Source organism: Heptranchias perlo, chromosome 44 (genome assembly GCF_035084215.1).
Source record: "Heptranchias perlo isolate sHepPer1 chromosome 44, sHepPer1.hap1, whole genome shotgun sequence".
NCBI lineage: Eukaryota > Metazoa > Chordata > Chondrichthyes > Hexanchiformes > Hexanchidae > Heptranchias > Heptranchias perlo.
In genome coordinates, this window is record NC_090368.1 from 1,331,810 (window position 1) to 1,351,434 (window position 19,625).

At 54.2% G+C, this 19,625-nt stretch overlaps 1 protein-coding gene across 1 annotated transcript in view; it reads right to left on the reverse strand.

Annotated features, from left to right (window-relative positions):
• LOC137306669 (potassium/sodium hyperpolarization-activated cyclic nucleotide-gated channel 4-like) overlaps window positions 1-17,579 on the reverse strand; it is a 40,947-nt gene extending 23,368 nt beyond the window's left edge. The window contains exons 1-3 of the mRNA XM_067976013.1: window positions 17,132-17,579; window positions 4,034-4,463; window positions 3,109-3,270 (exon numbers count right to left, since the gene is read on the reverse strand). Coding sequence (XP_067832114.1) covers window positions 3,109-3,270; window positions 4,034-4,463; window positions 17,132-17,565 — 1,026 coding nt within the window. The 5' untranslated portion in view covers window positions 17,566-17,579. The remainder of the gene's footprint in view (window positions 1-3,108; window positions 3,271-4,033; window positions 4,464-17,131) is intronic.
• Window positions 17,580-19,625: the final 2,046 nt, after the last annotated feature.

Sequence of the window (19,625 nt, forward strand, 5' to 3'; positions counted from 1 at the left end):
ATGTTTTCCCCAATAGCCCAGTCCATGTTTTCCCCAATAGCCCAGTCCATGTTTTCCCCAATACCCCAGTCCATGTTTTCCCCAATAGCCCAGTCCATGTTTTCCCCAATAGCCCAGTCCATGTTTTCCCCAATAGCCCAGTCCATGTTTTCCCCAATCCCCCAGTCCATGTTTTCCCCAATACCCCAGTCCATGTTTTTCCCCAATACCCCAGTCCATGTTTTTCCCCAATACCCCAGTCCATGTTTTTCCCCAATACCCCAGTCCATGTTTTTCCCCAATACCCCAGTCCATGTTTTTCCCCAATACCCCAGTCCATGTTTTTCCCCAATACCCCAGTCCATGTTTTCCCCAATACCACAGTCCATGTTTTTCCCCATTCCCCCAGTCCATGTTTTCCCCAATAGCCCAGTCCATGTTTTCCCCATTCCCCCGTCCATGTTTTCCCCAATAGCCCAGTCCATGTTTTCCCCAATAGCCCAGTCCATGTTTTCCCCAATAGCCCAGTCCATGTTTTCCCCCAATATCCCATTCCATGTTTTCCCCAATATCCCAGTCCATGTTTTCCCCAATATCCCATTCCATGTTTTCCCCAATAGCCCAGTCCATGTTTTCCCCAATACCCCAGTCCATGTTTTCCCCAATACCCCAGTCCATGTTTTTCCCCAATATCCCATTCCATGTTTTCCCCAATATCCCATTCCATGTTTTCCCCAATACCCCAGTCCATGTTTTCCCCAATACCCCAGTCCATGTTTTCCCCAATAGCCCAGTCCATGTTTTCCCCAATAGCCCAGTCCATGTTTTCCCCAATAGCCCAGTCCATGTTTTCCCCAACAGCCCAGTCCATGTTTTCCCCAATAGCCCAGTCCATGTTTTCCCCCAATATCCCATTCCATGTTTTCCCCAATATCCCAGTCCATGTTTTCCCCAATATCCCATTCCATGTTTTCCCCAATATCCCAGTCCATGTTTTCCCCAATATCCCATTCCATGTTTTCCCCAATATCCCAGTCCATGTTTTCCCCAATATCCCATTCCTTGTTTTCCCCAATAGCCCAGTCCATGTTTTCCCCAATATCCCATTCCATGTTTTCCCCAATATCCCAGTCCATGTTTTCCCCAATATCCCATTCCTTGTTTTCCCCAATAGCCCAGTCCATGTTTTCCCCAATAGCCCAGTCCATGTTTTCCCCAATATCCCAGTCCATGTTTTCCCCAATAGCCCAGTCCATGTTTTCCCCAATATCCCAGTCCATGTTTTCCCCAATATCCCATTCCTTGTTTTCCCCAATATCCCAGTCCATGTTTTCCCCAATATCCCAGTCCATGTTTTCCCCAATATCCCATTCCATGTTTTCCCCAATAGCCCAGTCCATGTTTTCCCCAATAGCCCAGTCCATGTTTTCCCCAATAGCCCAGTCCATGTTTTCCCCCAATATCCCATTCCATGTTTTCCCCAATAGCCCAGTCCATGTTTTCCCCCAATATCCCATTCCTTGTTTTCCCCAATATCCCAGTCCATGTTTTCCCCAATATCCCATTCCTTGTTTTCCCCAATACCCCAGTCCATGTTTTCCCCAATATCCCAGTCCATGTTTTCCCCAATATCCCAGTCCATGTTTCCCCATTCCCCCAGTCCATGTTTTCCCCATTCCCCCCGTCCATGTTTTCCCTAATACCCCAGTCCATGTTTTCCCCAATATCCCAGTCCATGTTTTCCCCAATATCCCAGTCCATGTTTTTCCCCAATAGCCCAGTCCATGTTTTTCCCCAATACCCCAGTCCATGTTTTTCCCTAATACCCCAGTCCATGTTTTTCCCCAATAGCCCAGTCCATGTTTTTCCCTAATACCCCAGTCCATGTTTTCCCCAATACCCCAGTCCATGTTTTTCCCCAATAGCCCAGTCCATGTTTTTCCCTAATACCCCAGTCCATGTTTTCCCCAATATCCCAGTCCATGTTTTCCCCAATAGCCCAGTCCATGTTTTCCCCAATATCCCAGTCCATGTTTTCCCCAATACCCCAGTCCATGTTTTCCCATTCCCCCAGTCCATGTTTTCCCCAATATCCCAGTCCATGTTTTCCCCAATATCCCAGTCCATGTTTTTCCCTAATACCCCAGTCCATGTTTTCCCCAATATCCCAGTCCATGTTTTCCCCAATAGCCCAGTCCATGTTTTCCCCAATAGCCCAGTCCATGTTTTCCCCAATAGCCCAGTCCATGTTTTCCCCAATAGCCCAGTCCATGTTTTCCCCAATACCCCAGTCCATGTTTTTCCCCAATAGCCCAGTCCATGTTTTCCCCAATACCCCAGTCCATGTTTTTCCCCAATAGCCCAGTCCATGTTTTTCCCTAATACCCCAGTCCATGTTTTCCCCAATACCCCAGTCCATGTTTTCCCCAATACCCCAGTCCATGTTTTTCCCCAATAGCCCAGTCCATGTTTTTCCCCAATAGCCCAGTCCATGTTTTACCCAATATCCCAGTCCATGTTTTCCCCAATCCCCCAGTCCATGTTTTCCCCAATACCCCAGTCCATGTTTTCCCCAATACCCCAGCCCATGTTTTACCCAATGCCCCAGTCCATGTTTTCCCCATTCCCCCGTCCATGTTTTCCCCAATACCCCAGTCCATGTTTTCCCCAATACCCCAGTCCATGTTTTCCCCAATACCCCAGTCCATGTTTTCCCCAATACCCCAGTCCATGTTTTCCCCAATAGCCCAGTCCATGTTTTCCCCAATAGCCCAGTCCATGTTTTCCCCAATAGCCCAGTCCATGTTTTCCCCAATAGCCCAGTCCATGTTTTCCCCAATATCCCATTCCTTGTTTTCCCCAATACCCCAGTCCATGTTTTCCCCAATACCCCAGTCCATGTTTTCCCCAATTTCCCATTCCTTGTTTTCCCCAATGCCCCAGTCCATGTTTTCCCCAATTTCCCATTCCTTGTTTTCCCCAATGCCCCAATCTCCCATTGTTTCCATTTCCCATTCCATTCCATCTCGAGTCCCCAGCCCCTGGTCTCCCTCAGTCCCTCCAAACTCCAGCCCCCTCTGCCCGTCTCGAAAAGCCTGGTCCAGTTGGGCCCAGGCTTGTGTTCCTTACCACCATGTGGTTGATGGAGACCCAGCAATCCTCCGGGAAATCCTGGAGCATGGGGACCAGGAACTGGAGACAACCATCCCAGTGACACAGCAGCAGCATCATCCCAATCAGGTTCACAATCCTCACCACTGCGCTCGCAAGATCGTAGGTCATGTGGAAAATCTAACCAACCAGAGTAACAGAATGCCATTACAATCAGCGAATCAGGGACCTCGCATAACAGCTTCATTTCACTGTGACTTGCTTTTTTCCCCAAAATATAATGGACGGTGATTGGTAGACGTTGGCGTGGGTTTATAAGGTTCAAGGGGGGATAATTTGCTGGGCCATGGGAGAGCAGGGGGGGGAGGGAGAATAATCGGACAGCTCTTCCAAAGAGCCAGCACAGGCTCGCTGGGCCGAATGGCCTCCTTTCTGTGCTGTATCGTTCGATGATTCTATAAAACAGTGAGGAACAAGCCAGGGATGAGGGACTTCAGTTACGTGGAGAGACTGGAGAAGCTGGGATTGTTCTCCTTGGAGCAGAGAAGGTTATGGGGAGATTTAATCGAGGTGTTCAAAATCATGAGGGGTTTTGATAGAGTAAATAAGGAGAAACTGTTTCCAGTGGCAGGAGGGTCGGTAACCAGAGGACACAGATTTAAGGGAATTGGCAAAAGAATCAGGGGGGGGAGATGAGGAGAATGTTTTTTACGCAGCGAGTTGTTCTGATCTGGAATGTGCTGCCTGAAAGGGCGGTGGAAGCAGATTCAATAATAACTTTCAAAAGGGGAATTGGATAAATACTCGAAGGGGAGAAATGTGCAGGGCTACGGGGGAAAGGGCAGGGGGGGAGTGGGACTAATTGGACAGCTCTTTCAAAGAGCCAGCACAGGCCCGATGGGCCGAGTGGCCTCCTCCCATGACTCTAGGATTGGGGGCCTACCTCCTCCCACTGGTGGATGTATCGGATGAGCCGGGACAGGCGCAGGAGTCGCAGCAAGCTCAGGATTTTGGCAAAACGCACGATCCGGAGGGCCCTTGCCGTCTTGTAGACCTCAGAATCCACCCTGGTCTCCAGGTCCACGATGAGGAAGACATAATCGACGGGGATAGAAGAGACAAAGTCGACCAGGAACCAGCTCTTCAGGTACTTTATCTTGATGGTGTGTGGGTCGAGGATGATCTCGGTGTTGTCCTCCACCACAATCCCCGTCCTGAAGTTCAGCACCAGGTCCATGAGGAAGAACGTGTCTGAGACCACATTGAAGACAATCCAGGGAGGGGTGTTCTCATCCTTAAAAAAGGTGATCCCCACGGGCAGAATGATTAAATTCCCCACCATCAGCAGCAGCATAGCGAGATCCCAGTAAAACCTGCCGAGTAAAACCCCACAACAAGCAATTAAATTGACCCCTTAATGTTAGCACCCCATGACGTGGTTCACACTCAACACCATGGCACCACGGGCACTGTTTCAGGTCGCAGGGGCTCCCCCTGAAATGGTTTACTGCTTTTTCCCTTGTTTAGAGAGACCTGCCCCTGTTACACACCCCTCGTAGCACAAACACGGTCACACACAAACACACTCTCACACTCACACTCACTCACACTCACTCACACTCACTCACACTCACTCACACTCACACTCACACAAATACACTCACACAAATACACTCACACTCACAAACACAAACATACTCACACTCACACAAACACAAACTCACACAAACACAAACTCACACAAACAGACTCACACTCACAAACACACACTCACTCACAAACACACACTCACTCACAAACACACACTCACTCACAAACACACACTCACAAAAGCATAAGAAACATTAGAACATAAGAAATAGGAGCAGGAGTAGGCCACATGGCCCCTCGAGCCTGCTCTGCCATTCAGTAATATCATGGCTGATCTTCGACCTCAACTCCACTTTCCCGCCTGATCCCCATATCCCTTGATTCCCCTACAGTCCAAAAATATCTATCGATCTCATTCTTGAATATACTCAACCACTGAACATTCACAGCCCTCTGGGGTAGAGAATTCCAAAGATGCACAACCCTCTGAGTGAAGAAATTTCTCATCTCAGTCCTAAATGGCTGACCCCTTATCCTGAGACTATGCCCCCTAGTTCTAGACTCTCCAGCCAGGGGAAACAGCCTCTCAGCATCTACCCTGACAAGCCCTCTCATAATCTTACATGTTTCAATGAGATCACCTCTCATTCTTCTAAACTCCAGAGAATATAGGCCCATTCTACTCAACCTCTCCTCATAGGACAACTCTCTCATCCCAGGAATCAATCTAGTGAACTTTCAACATAGAAACATAGAAAATAGGAGCAAGAGTAGGCCATTCGGCCCTTCGGGCCTGCTCCGCCATTCAAAATTATCATGGCTGATCATCTAACTCAGTACCCTGTTCCCGCTTTTTCCCCATATCCCTTGATCCCTTTAGCATTAAGAAATATATCTATCTCCTTCTTGAATACATCTAATGATTTGGCCTCCACTGCCTTCTGTGGTACAGAATTCCACAGGTTCACCACCCTCTGAGTGAAGAAATTTCCCCTCATCTCGGTTCTAAATGGCATACCCCGTATCCTGAGACTGTGACCCCTGTTTATGGATTCCCCAGCCATCGGGAACATCCTCCCTGCATCTAGTCTGTCTAGTCCTGTTAGAATTTCATATATTTTGATGAGATCACCTCTCATGCTTCTAAACTCTAGTGAATATAGGCCTAGTCGACCCAATCTCTCCTCACACGTCAGTCCTGCCATCCCAGGAATCAGGCTGGTAAACTTTCGTTGCACTCCCTCCATAGCAAGGACATCCTTCCTCAGATAACGAGACCAAAACTGCACACAATGCTCCAGATGTGGTCTCACCACGGCCCTGTATAACTGCAGTAAGACATCCCTGCTCCTGTACTCAAATCCTCTTGTAATAAAGGCCAACATACTATTTGCCTTCCTAATTGCTTGCTGTACCTGCATGTTAACTTTCTGTCTTTTGTGTAAGAGGACATCCAAATTCCTCTGAACACCAACATTTAATAGTTTCTCACCATTTAAAAAATATTCTGTTTTTCTATTCTTCCTACCAAAGTGAATAACCTCACATTTCCCCACATTATACTCCATCTGCCACCTTCTTGCCCACTCACTTAACCTGTCTGTATCCCTTTGCAGACTCTGTGTCCTCCTCACAGCTGACTTTCCCACCTCGCTTTGTATCATCAGCAAACTTGGATACATTACACTCAGTCCCTTCATCTAAGTCATTAATACAGATTGTAAATAGCTGAGGCCCAAGCAATGATTCTTGCGATACCCCCCTGAGAATGACCCGTTTATCCCTACTCTGTTTTCTGTCAGTTAACCAATCCTCTATCCATGCTAATATATTACCCCCAACCCCATGAGCCCTTATCTTGTGTAACCACCTTTTGTGTGGCACCTTATCGAATGAATGCCTTTTGAAAATCCAAATATTCTACATCCACTGGTCTCACACACACACACACATAAACTGTGTGTATAACAGGACTGAGTGTCCCAGCACTGACTGTGTGTATAACAGGACTGAGTGTCCCAGCACTGACTGTGTGTATAACAGGACTGAGTGTCCCAGCACTGAGTGAGTGTATAACAGGACTGAGTGTCCCAGCACTGAGTGAGTGTATAACAGGACTGAGTGTCCCAGCACTGACTGTGTGTGTAACAGGACTGAGTGTCGCAGCACTGACTGTGTGTGTAACAGGACTGAGTGTCCCAGCACTGACTGTGTGTATAACAGGACTGAGTGTCCCAGCACTGACTGTGTGTATAACAGGACTGAGTGTCCCAGCACTGACTGTGTGTGTAACAGGACTGAGTGTCCCAGCACTGACTGTGTGTATAACAGGACTGAGTGTCCCAGCACTGACTGTGTGTGTAACAGGACTGAGTGTCCCAGCACTGACTGTGTGTGTAACAGGACTGAGTGTCCCAGCACTGACTGTGTGTATAACAGGACTGAGTGTCCCAGCACTGACTGTGTGTATAACAGGACTGAGTGTCCCAGCACTGACTGTGTGTGTAACAGGACTGAGTGTCCCAGCACTGACTGTGTGTGTAACAGGACTGAGTGTCCCAGCACTGACTGTGTGTATAACAGGACTGAGTGTCCCAGCACTGACTGTGTGTATAACAGGACTGAGTGTCCCAGCACTGACTGAGTGTATAACAGGACTGAGTGTCCCAGCACTGACTGTGTGTATAACAGGACTGAGTGTCCCAGCACTGACTGTGTGTATAACAGGACTGAGTGTCCCAGCACTGACTGTGTGTATAACAGGACTGAGTGTCCCAGCACTGACTGTGTGTATAACAGGACTGAGTGTCCCAGCACTGACTGTGTGTGTAACAGGACTGAGTGTCCCAGCACTGACTGAGTGTATAACAGGACTGAGTGTATAACAGGACTGAGTGTCGCAGTGATACAGGCTGCTCTGCCTCCATGTGGAAATGATGGATGGGCCATGTCTCGCAGTGGTCTGTGCACCGTCTGTCTCACTGCCCCAGTCCCTCAGGGAGGCAGCAAGAGCTGACTGACCTAGAAACTTCACAATCAACAAATCAAAACAACAATTTCCATTAAACAAAAGGCAGAGGAAGCAGTGTGGAGAAACTGTGGCCAGTTACTGATCAATTAAACCTTTCTGCTCTCCGCAGACACCCTGCCTGAGATGGCTACACATCCCGACCACACCACTCCAGCAGATAATTGCCCCATTCCCATGTAAATGGGGTCCCGGAGTAAGAGGAGGGGACCCGTACCCCAGTGAGAGTCAGCACCTTCAGGAGAGGAGGGGACCTGTACCCCAGTGAGAGTCAGCACCTTCAGGAGAGGAGGGGACCTGTACCCCAGTGAGAGTCAGCACCTTCAGGGGGAGAGGGGACCCGTACCCCAGTGAGAGTCAGCACCTTCAGGGGGAGAGGGGACCCGTACCCCAGTGAGAGTCAGCACCTTCAGGAGAGGAGGGGACCCGTACCCCAGTGAGAGTCAGCACCTTCAGGAGAGGAGGGGACCTGTACCCCAGTGAGAGTCAGCACCTTCGGGAGAGGAGGGGACCTGTACCCCAGTGAGAGTCAGCACCTTCAGGGGGAGAGGGGACCCGTACCCCAGTGAGAGTCAGCACCTTCAGGAGAGGAGGGGATCTGTACCCCAGTGAGAGTCAGCACCTTCAGGAGAGGAGGGGACCTGTACCCCAGTGAGAGTCAGCACCTTCAGGGGGAGAGGGGACCCGTACCCCAGTGAGAGTCAGCACCTTCAGGAGAGGAGGGGACCTGTACCCCAGTGAGGAGGGGAGAATATCGACCTCAACAGCAGGCAGCTGAGGAGTAATGTGCCTGAGGGTCTCAAACCTCCAAGGAAATCCTTGTGGCTTCAAATGGAAATATATCGTCTTACAGATAAAAGCCAGGAGCTGGGCAGAAGGTTCCATCTGTCTGACTCTCCCTGTGAGCAGATGAGGAAGTTCGAGACAGAGTAACCACACTTAACAACACACTGAACCAAAACTCTGGCCATTTATCAATATTGGCTGGAGCTGTTATCTGTAGTGGTCATGTATTAATCCAAGGACTCCTGATGGGATTAGCAGGGTGGAATAACCCTGCACACTCGCGATCCCTGGACCCCACATTCAATACTTGCTGGTTGAGCTGCACTGTCGGAGGGTCAGTACTGAGGGAGCGCAGCACTGTCGGAGGGTCAGTACTGAGGGAGCGCAGCACTGTCGGAGGGTCGGTACTGAGGGAGGGCAGCACTGTCGGAGGGTCAGTACTGAGGGAGCGCAGCACTGTCGGAGGGTCAGTACTGAGGGAGCGCAGCACTGTCGGAGGGTCAGTACTGAGGGAGTGCCGCACTGTCGGAGGGTCAGTACTGAGGGAGCGCCGCACTGTCGGAGGGTCAGTACTGAGGGAGCGCAGCACTGTCGGAGGGTCAGTACTGAGGGAGCGCAGCACTGTCGGAGGGTCGGTACTGAGGGAGAGCCGCACTGTCGGAGGGTCAGTACTGAGGGAGCGCTGCACTGTCGGAGGGTCAGTACTGTCGGAGGTGCAGTCTCCCATGAGATGTTAATCTGAGGCCCTTGTATGGTGGATTGTAAATATCCCATCCCACTTTACAAAGACGAGCAGGGTAGTTCTCCCAGTGACCTGGGGCCAACATTCCCCCTCCACCAACATCACAAACAGATTAACTGGTCGTTATCACATTGCTGTTTGTGGGATCTTGCTGTGTATAAATTGCCTTCTCCATTTACCTGTATGACATCAGTGACTGCACTATAAAGTAATTAATTTATGTGAAACACTTTGAGACGTGATCTAAACACACACCTGCTGAAAAATGTGGCTTTTCCACTTGCCCCAGGCCACACCTTCACACAACAATGTTCACTAGTGACACACTCCTGCACACCCAGTGTGACAGGTTCAGTGTTCACTAGCGACATACTCCTGCACATCCAGTGTGACAGGTTCAGTGTTCACTGATGACACACTCCTGCACACCCAGTGTGACAGGCTCAATGTTCACTAGTGACACACTCCCGCACACCCAGTGTGACAGGCTCAATGTTCACTAGTGACACACTCCTGCACGCCCAGTGTGATGGGCTCAATGTTCACTAGTGACACACTCCTGCACACCCAGTGTGACAGGCTCAATGTTCACTAGTGACACACTCCTGCACATCCAGTGTGACAGGTTCAGTGTTCACTGATGACACACTCCTGCACACCCAGTGTGATGGGCTCAATGTTCACTAGTGACACACTCCTGCACACCCAGTGTGACAGGCTCAATGTTCACTAGTGACACACTCCCGCACACCCAGTGTGACAGGCTCAATGTTCACTAGTGACACACTCCTGCACACCCAGTGTGACAGGTTCAGTGTTCACTAGTGACACACTCCTGCACACCCAGTGTGACAGGTTCAGTGTTCACTAGCGACATACTCCTGCACACCCAGTGTGACAGGTTCAGTGTTCACTAGTGACACACTCCTGCACACCCAGTGTGATGGGCTCAATGTTCACTAGTGACACACTCCTGCACACCCAGTGTGACAGGCTCAATGTTCACTAGTGACACACTCCTGCACACCCAGTGTGACAGGCTCAATGTTCACTGGTGACACACTCCTGCACACCCAGTGTGACAGGCTCAATGTTCACTAGTGACACACTCCTGCACACCCAGTGTGACAGGCTCAATGTTCACTAGTGACACACTCCTGCACACCCAGTGTGACAGGCTCAGTGTTCACTAGTGACACACTCCTGCACACCCAGTGTGACAGGCTCAATGTTCACTAGTGACACACTCCTGCACACCCAGTGTGACAGGCTCAATGTTCACTAACACCAGCTGTGTTAGTGTTCTCACAGTGTCTCACAGTGTCTCTTACAGATCCAATTCATTGCCTAATCCTCAATAACATTTAAGAGAACAGCTGAAGGTCACAATGCCTGATAGATGTTTATACTCTGACTACATTTCCCTGCAGTGGCACTGACTGACTGTGTGTGCATCTTTCCTGAAGAGTCACAGGCAAAACACAGAGGGAACGCACAGTCACTCCCGTCAGATATCAGAGAATTGCTGCCAGTCAAAGCAATGATCAAGGGGCCTTCTCTCCTCAAACCTCAAGACAATCACCAGTGCTTTCTGTACGTCAGGAGCCCCAGAGATTCAACCACTGAAACACACGGCCCGAAGCAGCGATTAAACGGTGCAGGGAGTGGGAATACAGTGTAACCCGATACAGCACTCCAATAACAACCCTTAACACACCGAGCAAGGGGAAAAGTTAATGAGCAGACAATGTAGCCAATCCCAGGCATGTGAGGCAAACTCTGTTCCACAATTCTCCATTTCCATTGGGTTTTAATCTTCAATCATAGTGATGTAAACTAGAAAAATTTAATTGAAAAATATTTACACAAACTCCCATTTTAATGATCCCAGTGGCAAGACATAATTTCTTCTTTGGGAATTAGCCTGGTTACAATGAATAATTCAGCAGGACCGATCTGGATGCAATGGACCCCACCATCAACATCCTGAGGGTCACCATTGACCAGAAACATAACTGGACCAGCCATATAAATACTGTGGCTACGAGAGCAGGTCAGAGGCTGGGTATTCTGCAGCGAGTGACTCACCTCCTGACTCCCCAAAGCCTTTCCACCATCTACAAGGCACAAGTCAGGAGTGTGATGGAATACTCTCCACTTGCCTGGATGAGTGCAGCTCCAACAACACTCAAGAAGCTCGACACCATCCAGGACAAAACAGCCCGCTTGATTGACACCCCATCCACCACCCTAAACATTCACTCCCTTCACCACCGGCACACTGTGGCTGCAGTGTGCACCATCCACAGGATGCACTGCAGCAACTCGCCAAGGCTTCTTCGACAGCACCTCCCAAACCCGCGACCTCTACCACCTAGAAGGACAAGAGCAGCAGGCACATGGGAACAACACCACCGGCACGTTCCCCTCCAAGTCACACACCATCCCGACTTGGAAATATATCGCCGTTCCTTCATTGTCGCTGGGTCAAAATCCTGGAACTCCCTTCCTAACAGCACTGTGGGAGAACCTTCACCACACGGACTGCAGCGGTTCAAGAAGGCGGCTCACCACCACCTTCTCAAGGGCAATTAGGGATGGGCAATAAATGCCGGCCTCGCCAGCGACGCCCACGTCCCGTGAACAAATTTTTAAAAATTGACACTTAAATCTACACCCACACACACACAAAGCCCTGCACAAATACACCCACACCCATGTACACAAACCCACACACACAGAGGCCTGTACAAATACACCCACACACATGTACACAAACCCATACACACACACAGCCCTGTACAAATACACCCACACCCATGTACACAAACCCATACACACATAAAGGCCTGTACAAATACACCCACACATATGTACACAAACCCACACACACACAAAGCCCTGTACAAATACACCCACACCCATGTACACAAACCCATACACAGAAAACAGAGCCACACACAAACCCACACACATCCACACACACATACATTCACACACAAACTCTAACAGACACATGCACACACACTCTCTTGAACACACACACACACAGCCTCACGCACACCTGTACACACACACATACTTACAATCTCATATACACACAGTCCCGCACACGGTCTCACACACCCGTACATACACACAGTCGTACAGTCTCTGACACACCATACACACACATGGTCACACACTGACACACACATCGCTCATTTACAGTCTCACAGAGACACTCAGCCTAACACACACTCCAACCCACAAACACAGACATAGACACACACCCATACACAAGCTTACAGTCTCTCTCTCTCACACACACACAAACACATCCACACACAATCTTACACACACTCACCCCACACAGTCTCACACTCACCCCCACAGTCTCACACTCACTCACACACAATCTTACACACACTCACCCCCACACAGTCTCACACTCACCCCCACAGTCTCACACTCACTCACACACAATCTTACACACACTCACCCCCACACACAGTCTCACACTCACCCCCACAGTCTCACACTCACTCACACACAATCTTACACACACTCACCCCCACACAGTCTCACACTCACCCCCACAGTCTCACACTCACTCACACACAATCTTACACACACTCACCCCCACACAGTCTCACACTCACCCCCACAGTCTCACACTCACTCACACACAATCTTACACAAACTCCACCCCACACAGTCTCACACTCACCCCCACAGTCTCACACTCACTCACACACAATCTTACACACACTCACCCCCTCACACTCACCCCCACAGTCTCACACTCACTCACACACAATCTTACACACACTCACCCCCACACACAGTCTCACACTCACCCACACAAACACAGTCTCACACTCACCCCTAGTCTCACACTCACCCACACAAACACAGTCTCACACTCACCCCCAGTCTCACACTCACCCACACAAACACAGTCTCACACTCACCCACACTCACCCACACAAACACAGTCTCACACTCACCCACACAAACACAGTCTCACACTCACCCACACAAACACAGTCTCACACTGACCCACAGTCTCACACTGACTCACACTCACCCACACAAACACAGTCTCACACTGACCCACAGTCCTACACTGACCCACAGTCTCACACTGACCCACAGTCACCCACACAAACACAGTCTCACACCCTCCACACTCACCCACACAACGTCTGACAACACCCCCTCACACTCACCCACACACAGTCTCAACCCCTCACACTCACCCACACACAGTCTCACCCCCTCACACTCACCCACACACCCCCTCACACTCACCCACACACAGTCTCACCCCCTCACACTCACCCACACACAGTCTCACCCCCCCTCACACCCCTCTCTCTCTCCCCCTCCCTGACCCTCTCTCTCCCCCCTCCCTGACCCTCTGCCCTCTCTCTCTCCCCCCCTCTCTCTCTCCCCCTCCCTGACCCCTCTCTCTCTCCCCCCCCTCCCTGACCCCTCTCCCCCTCCCTGACCCCCCTCTCCCCCCCTCCTTGACCCCCTCTCCCCCCCCACCTTGACCCCTCTCTCTCCCCCTCCCTGACCCCCTCTCTCTCCCCCCCTCCCTGACCCCCTCTCCCCCTCCTGACCCCTCTCCCCTCCCTGACCCCTCTCCCCCCTCCTTGACCCCTCTCTCCCCCCACCCTGACCCCTCTCTCTCCCCCATCCCTGACCCCCTCTCTCTCCCCCCTCCCTGACCCCTCTCTCCCCCCCTCCCTGACCCCCTCTCTCCCCCCTCCCTGACCCCTCTCTCTCCCCCCTCCCTGACCCCCTCTCTCCCCCCTCCCTGACCCCCTCTCTCTCTCCCCCCTCCCTACCCCCCCTCCCTGACCCTCTCTCTCTCTCACCCCCCTCACCCCCTCTCTCTCCCCCTCCTGACCCTCTCTCTCTCCCCCCTCCCTGACCCTCTCTCTCCCCTCCCCTCTCCCTGACCCTCTCTCTCCCCCTCCCTGACCCTCTCTCTCCCCCCTCCCTGACCCCCTCCTCTCCCCCCTCCTGACCCCCTCTCTCCCCCCTCCCTGACCCCCTCTCTCACCCCCCCTCCCTGACCCTCTCTCTCTCCCCCTCCCTGACCCTCTCTCTCCCCCTCCCTCTCCCCCCTCCCTGACCCTCTCTCTCTCCCCCTCTCCCTGACCCTCTCTCTCTCCCCCCTCCCTGACCCTCTCTCTCTCCCCCCTCCCTGACCCCCTCTCTCTCCCCCCTCCCTGACCCTCTCTCTCTCCCCCTCTCCCTGACCCTCTCTCTCCCCCTCCCTGACCCTCTCTCTCTCCCCCCTCCCTGACCCTCTCTCTCCCCCCTCCCTGACCCTCTCTCTCTCCCCCCTCCCTGACCCTCTCTCTCTCCCCCTCCCTGACCCTCTCTCTCTCCCCCCATCCCTGACCCCCTCTCTCCCCCCTCCCTGACCCCCTCTCTCCCCCTCCCTGACCCCCTCTCTCTCCCCCCTCCCTGACCCCCTCCCTGACCCTCTCTCTCTCTCACCCCCTCACCCCTCTCTCTCCCCCCCTCCTGACCCTCTCTCTCTCCCCCCTCCCTGACCCTCTCTCTCCCCCCTCTCCCTGACCCTCTCTCTCCCCCCTCCCTGACCCTCTCTCTCCCCCCTCCCTGACCCCCTCTCTCCCCCCTCCCTGACCCCCTCTCTCCCCCCTCCCTGACCCCCTCTCTCTCCCCCCTCCCTGACCCTCTCTCTCCCCCCTCCCTGACCCTCTCTCTCTCCCCCTCCCTGACCCTCTCTCTCCCCTCCCTCTCCCCCCTCCCTGACCCTCTCTCTCTCCCCTCTCCCTGACCCTCTCTCTCCCCCCTCCCTGACCCTCTCTCTCTCCCCCCTCCCTGACCCTCCTCTCTCTCCCCCCCTCCCTGACCCTCTCTCTCTCCCCCTCTCCCTGACCCTCTCTCTCCCCCCTCCTGACCCTCTCTCTCTCCCCCCTCCCTGACCCTCTCTCTCCCCCTCCCTGACCCTCTGTCTCTCCCCCCTCCCTGACCCTCTCTCTCTCCCCCTCCCTGACCTCTCTCTCTCCCCCCTCCCTGACCCCCTCTCTCCCCCTCCCTGACCCTCTCTCTCCCCCCTCCCTGACCACCTCTCTCCCCCCTCCCTGACCCCCTCTCTCTCCCCTCCCTGACCCCCCTCTCTCTCCCCTCCCTGACCACCTCTCTCCCCCCCTCCCTGACCCTCTCTCTCCCCCTCCCTGACCCCCTCTCTCCCCCCTCCCTGACCACCTCTCTCCCCCCTCCCTGACCACCTCTCTCCCCCCTCCCTGACCCCCTCTCTCACTCCCCCTCCCTGACCCCCCTCTCTCTCCCCTCCCTGACCACCTCTCTCCACTCTCCCCCCTCCCTGACCACCTCTCTCCCCCCTCCCTGACCCCCTCTCTCTCCCCCTCCCTGACCCCCCTCTCTCTCCCCCCTCCCTGACCCTCTCTCTCCTCCTCTCCCTGACCCTCTCTCTCCCCCCTCCCTGACCCTCTCTCTCTCCCCCCTCCCTGACCCTCTCTCTCTCCCCCCTCCTGACCCTCTCTCCCCCCTCCCTGACCCTCTCTCTCTCCCCCCTCCCTGACCCCCTCTCTCTCCCCCCTCCCTGACCCTCTCTCTCCCCCCTCCCTGACCCTCTCTCTCCCCCCTCCCTGACCCTCTCTCTCACCCCCTCACCCCTCTCTCTCCCCCCTCCCTGACCCTCTCTCTCCCCCTCTCCCTGACCCTCTCCCCCCTCCCTGACCCTCTCTCTCCCTCTCCCTGACCCTCTCTCTCCCCCTCTCCCTGACCCTCTCCCCCCTCCCTGACCCTCTCCCCCCTCCCTGACCCTCTCCCCCCCCCCTCCCAGACCCTCTCTCTCCCCTCTCCTGACCCTCTCTCTCTCCCCCCCTCCCTGACCCTCTCCCCCTTCCCTGATCCTCTCCCCCCTCCCTGACCCTCGCTCTCCCCCTCTCCCTGACCCTCTCCCCCCTCCCTGACCCTCTCCCCCCTCCTGACCCTCTCCCCCCCTCCCTGACCTCTCTCTCCCCTCTCCCTGACCCTCTCTCTCCCTCTCCCTGACCCTCTCTCTCCCCTCTCCCTGACCCTCTCTCTCTCCCCCCCTCCCTGACCCCCTCTCTCTCCCCCCTCCCTGACCCCCTCTCTCTCTCCCCCTCTCCCTGACCCTCTCTCTCCCCCCTCCCTGACCCTCTCTCTCCCCCCTCCCTGACCCTCTCTCTCTCCCCCCTCCCTGACCCCCTCTCTCTCTCCCCCTACCTGACCCCCTCTCTCCCCCCTCCCTGACCACCTCTCTCCCCCCTCCCTGACCCCCTCTCTCTCCCCTCCCTGACCCCCTCTCTCTCCCCTCCCTGACCCCCCTCTCTCTCCCCTCCCTGACCCCCCTCTCTCTCCCCTCCCTGACCCCCCTCTCTCTCCCCCCTCCCTGACCCTCTCTCTCCCCCCTCCCTGACCCTCTCTCTCCCCCCCTCCCTGACCCCCTCTCTCCCCCCTCCCTGACCCCCTCTCTCCCCCCTCCCTGACCCCCTCTCTCTCCCCTCCCTGACCCCCTCTCTCTCCCCCCTCCCTGACCCCCTCTCTCCCCCCTCCCTGACCCTCTCTCTCCCCCCTCCCTGACCCTCTCTCTCTCCCCCTCCCTGACCCTCTCTCTCTCCCCCTCTCCCTGACCCTCTCTCTCTCCCCCTCCCTGACCCTCTCTCTCCCCCCTCCCTGACCCCCTCTCTCTCCCCCTCCCTGACCCCCTCTCTCTCCCCCCTCCCTGACCCCCTCTCTCTCCCCCCTCCCTGACCCTCTCTCTCCCCCCTCCCTGACCCTCTCTCTCTCCCCCCTCCCTGACCCTCTCTCTCTCACCCCCCTCACGCCCTCTCTCTCCCCCCTCCCTCTCCCCTCCCTCACCCTCTCTCCCCCCCTTTTACCTGAAGTCACTGTAGGGGTGAATGATCCAGAAGCCCGCAGATTTAACCCTCTCCTGCTCGATCTCCACCGCCTTGTGACTGCCGAACATGCGGAGGGAGAACTTGTTGACCCCGGGCTGGAGCAGGGCGCTGATCTGCCTCTCGATGAAGGTGCTGCCGGGGAGACTGGGGTCGTGATCATCCGACAGGATCTGCTCCGAGGATCCCTCCGCTTTCTTCAGGAAAGCCACCGACTTGTGCAGGCAGGGGGCCGGCTTCAGGCTGGGGAGAGGGCTCCCGGGGGCAGCCCCCTGGACCCTGGGCCGGCTCTCCCCCACCCTGGGCCGGCTCTCCTCCACCCTGGGCCGGCTCTCCCCCACCCTGGGCCGGCTCTCCTCCACCCCCCACTCCGGGGGCATCTTGGCCAAAGAGCCCAGGCTCCCATCACCTTTCATCCCATTCCTGGCCGTGTCTCCCTCCCTCACACTCTCCCTCACTCCCTCCCTCACACTCACACTCTCCCTCACTCCCTCCCTCACACTCACATCCTTCCTCACATCCTTCCCGGGATCTGCTGGCTCCTTGTCGCTCTTCTCCGGCTCCATTTGCAGAGAGAAGCCCTCTCTCTCCCTCCCTCTCCCCCTCCCCTTTCCCCTCTCCCCCTCCCCTTTCCCCTCTCCCCCTCCCTCCTTTCCTCTTTTCCTTCCCCCTCTCCCTCCCCCCCTTCCCCTCTCCCTCCCCCCCTTCCCCTCTCCTCTCCCTCCCCCCCTTCCCCTCTCCTCTCCCTCCCTTCCCCTCTCCTCTCCCTCCCTCCCCCTCCCTTCCCCTCTCCTCTCCTCCCTCCTCTCCCCTTCCCTCTTTCTCTCCCTCCCTCCCGCCCTCCTCTTTCCTCCCTCCCTCCCGCCCTCCTCTTTCCTCCCTCTCTCCCTCCTCCCTCCTCCCTCTCTCTCTCTCCCTCTCTCTCTCCTCCCTCTCTCTCTCTCTCCCTCCCTCTCCCTCCTCTCCCTCTCTCCTCCTCCCTCTCCCTCTCTCCTCCTCTCCCTCTCTCCTCCTCCCTCTCCCTCTCTCCTCCTCCCTCTCCCTCTCTCCCTCTCTCCCTCCCTCCTCCTCCCTCTCCCTCTCTCCTCTCTCCCTCCCTCCCTTCAGCGATTAAACCAGCACCAAGAAGCTTTCTCTTCAGCTGCCCCTGAGTCCAGGCCGTCATCTTCATCCGGAATGAGGAGTCTTGTGTCATGTTCAGGGGATGAGGAGGGGGCCGAGCAGCCCCCTGTCGAGCTGGTCTCCCCGGGCTGGAGCAGGTACCTGTCACCTCCAAGGAGAAGCAAGGTGATGGGGGCAGTGGGAGAGAAGCAGCCGCAGGAGGCGGCGAGGCGGCGGCTTTCAGCACTGGCCAGCGGCCGGGGGTCCGGGAGAGGGAGAGGGAGAGTGGGGCAGGAGACACATGGAGGAGAGCGAGAGAAACTGGTCCCGAAAAACTGTCACTCTCCCCCATCCATAGATCCACAGGGAGGGGGCGAGTGGCGGCTGCCGCATAGCTCATCAGCTGACTGTCTGAGTCCCAGCATGGACATGTCGCCCACCAGTGTCTCATCATCCTCATTACAAGGGCACTGCTTCCAAACTGGCATCGTGTGAGGGGGGGTGTGTGTGGGGGGGTCTGTGAGGGTCAATGTGAGGGGGTCTGTCTGTGTGTGTGTGTGTTTGTATTTATATGTGTGACTGTCAAAGCATCCGTGTGTATGTCTGAGTGAGTATATGTGTCTGAGGGAGTATATGTGTCTGAGGGAGTATATGTGTCTGAGTGAGTATATGTGTCTGAGGGAGTATATGTGTCTGAGGGAGCATATGTGTCTGAGTGAGTATATGTGTCTGAGGGAGTATATGTGTCTGAGTGAGTATATGTGTCTGATTGAGAATATGTGTCTGATTGAGTATATGTGTCTGAGTGAGTATATGTGTCTGAGTGAGTATATGTGTCTGATTGAGAATATGTGTCTGAGTGAGTATATGTGTCTGAGGGAGTATATGTGTCTGAGGGAGCATATGTGTCTGTGGGAGTATATGTGTCTGAGGGAGTATATGTGTCTGAGTGAGTATATGTGTCTGATTGAGAATATGTGTCTGATTGAGTATATGTGTCTGAGGGAGCATATGTGTCTGTGGGAGTATATGTGTCTGAGGGAGTATATGTGTCTGAGTGAGTATATGTGTCTGAGTGAGTATATGTGTCTGATTGAGTATATGTGTCTGAGGGAGCATATGTGTCTGTGGGAGTATATGTGTCTGAGTGAGTATATGTGTCTGAGTGAGTATATGTGTCTGAGTGAGTATATGTGTCTGAGTGAGTATATGTGTCTGAGTGAGTATATGTGTCTGATTGAGTATATGTGTCTGAGGGAGCATATGTGTCTGAGGGAGTATATGTGTCTGAGTGAGTATATGTGTCTGAGTGAGTATATGTGTCTGAGGAAGTATATGTGTCTGAGGGAGTATATGTGCCTGAGTGGGTATATTT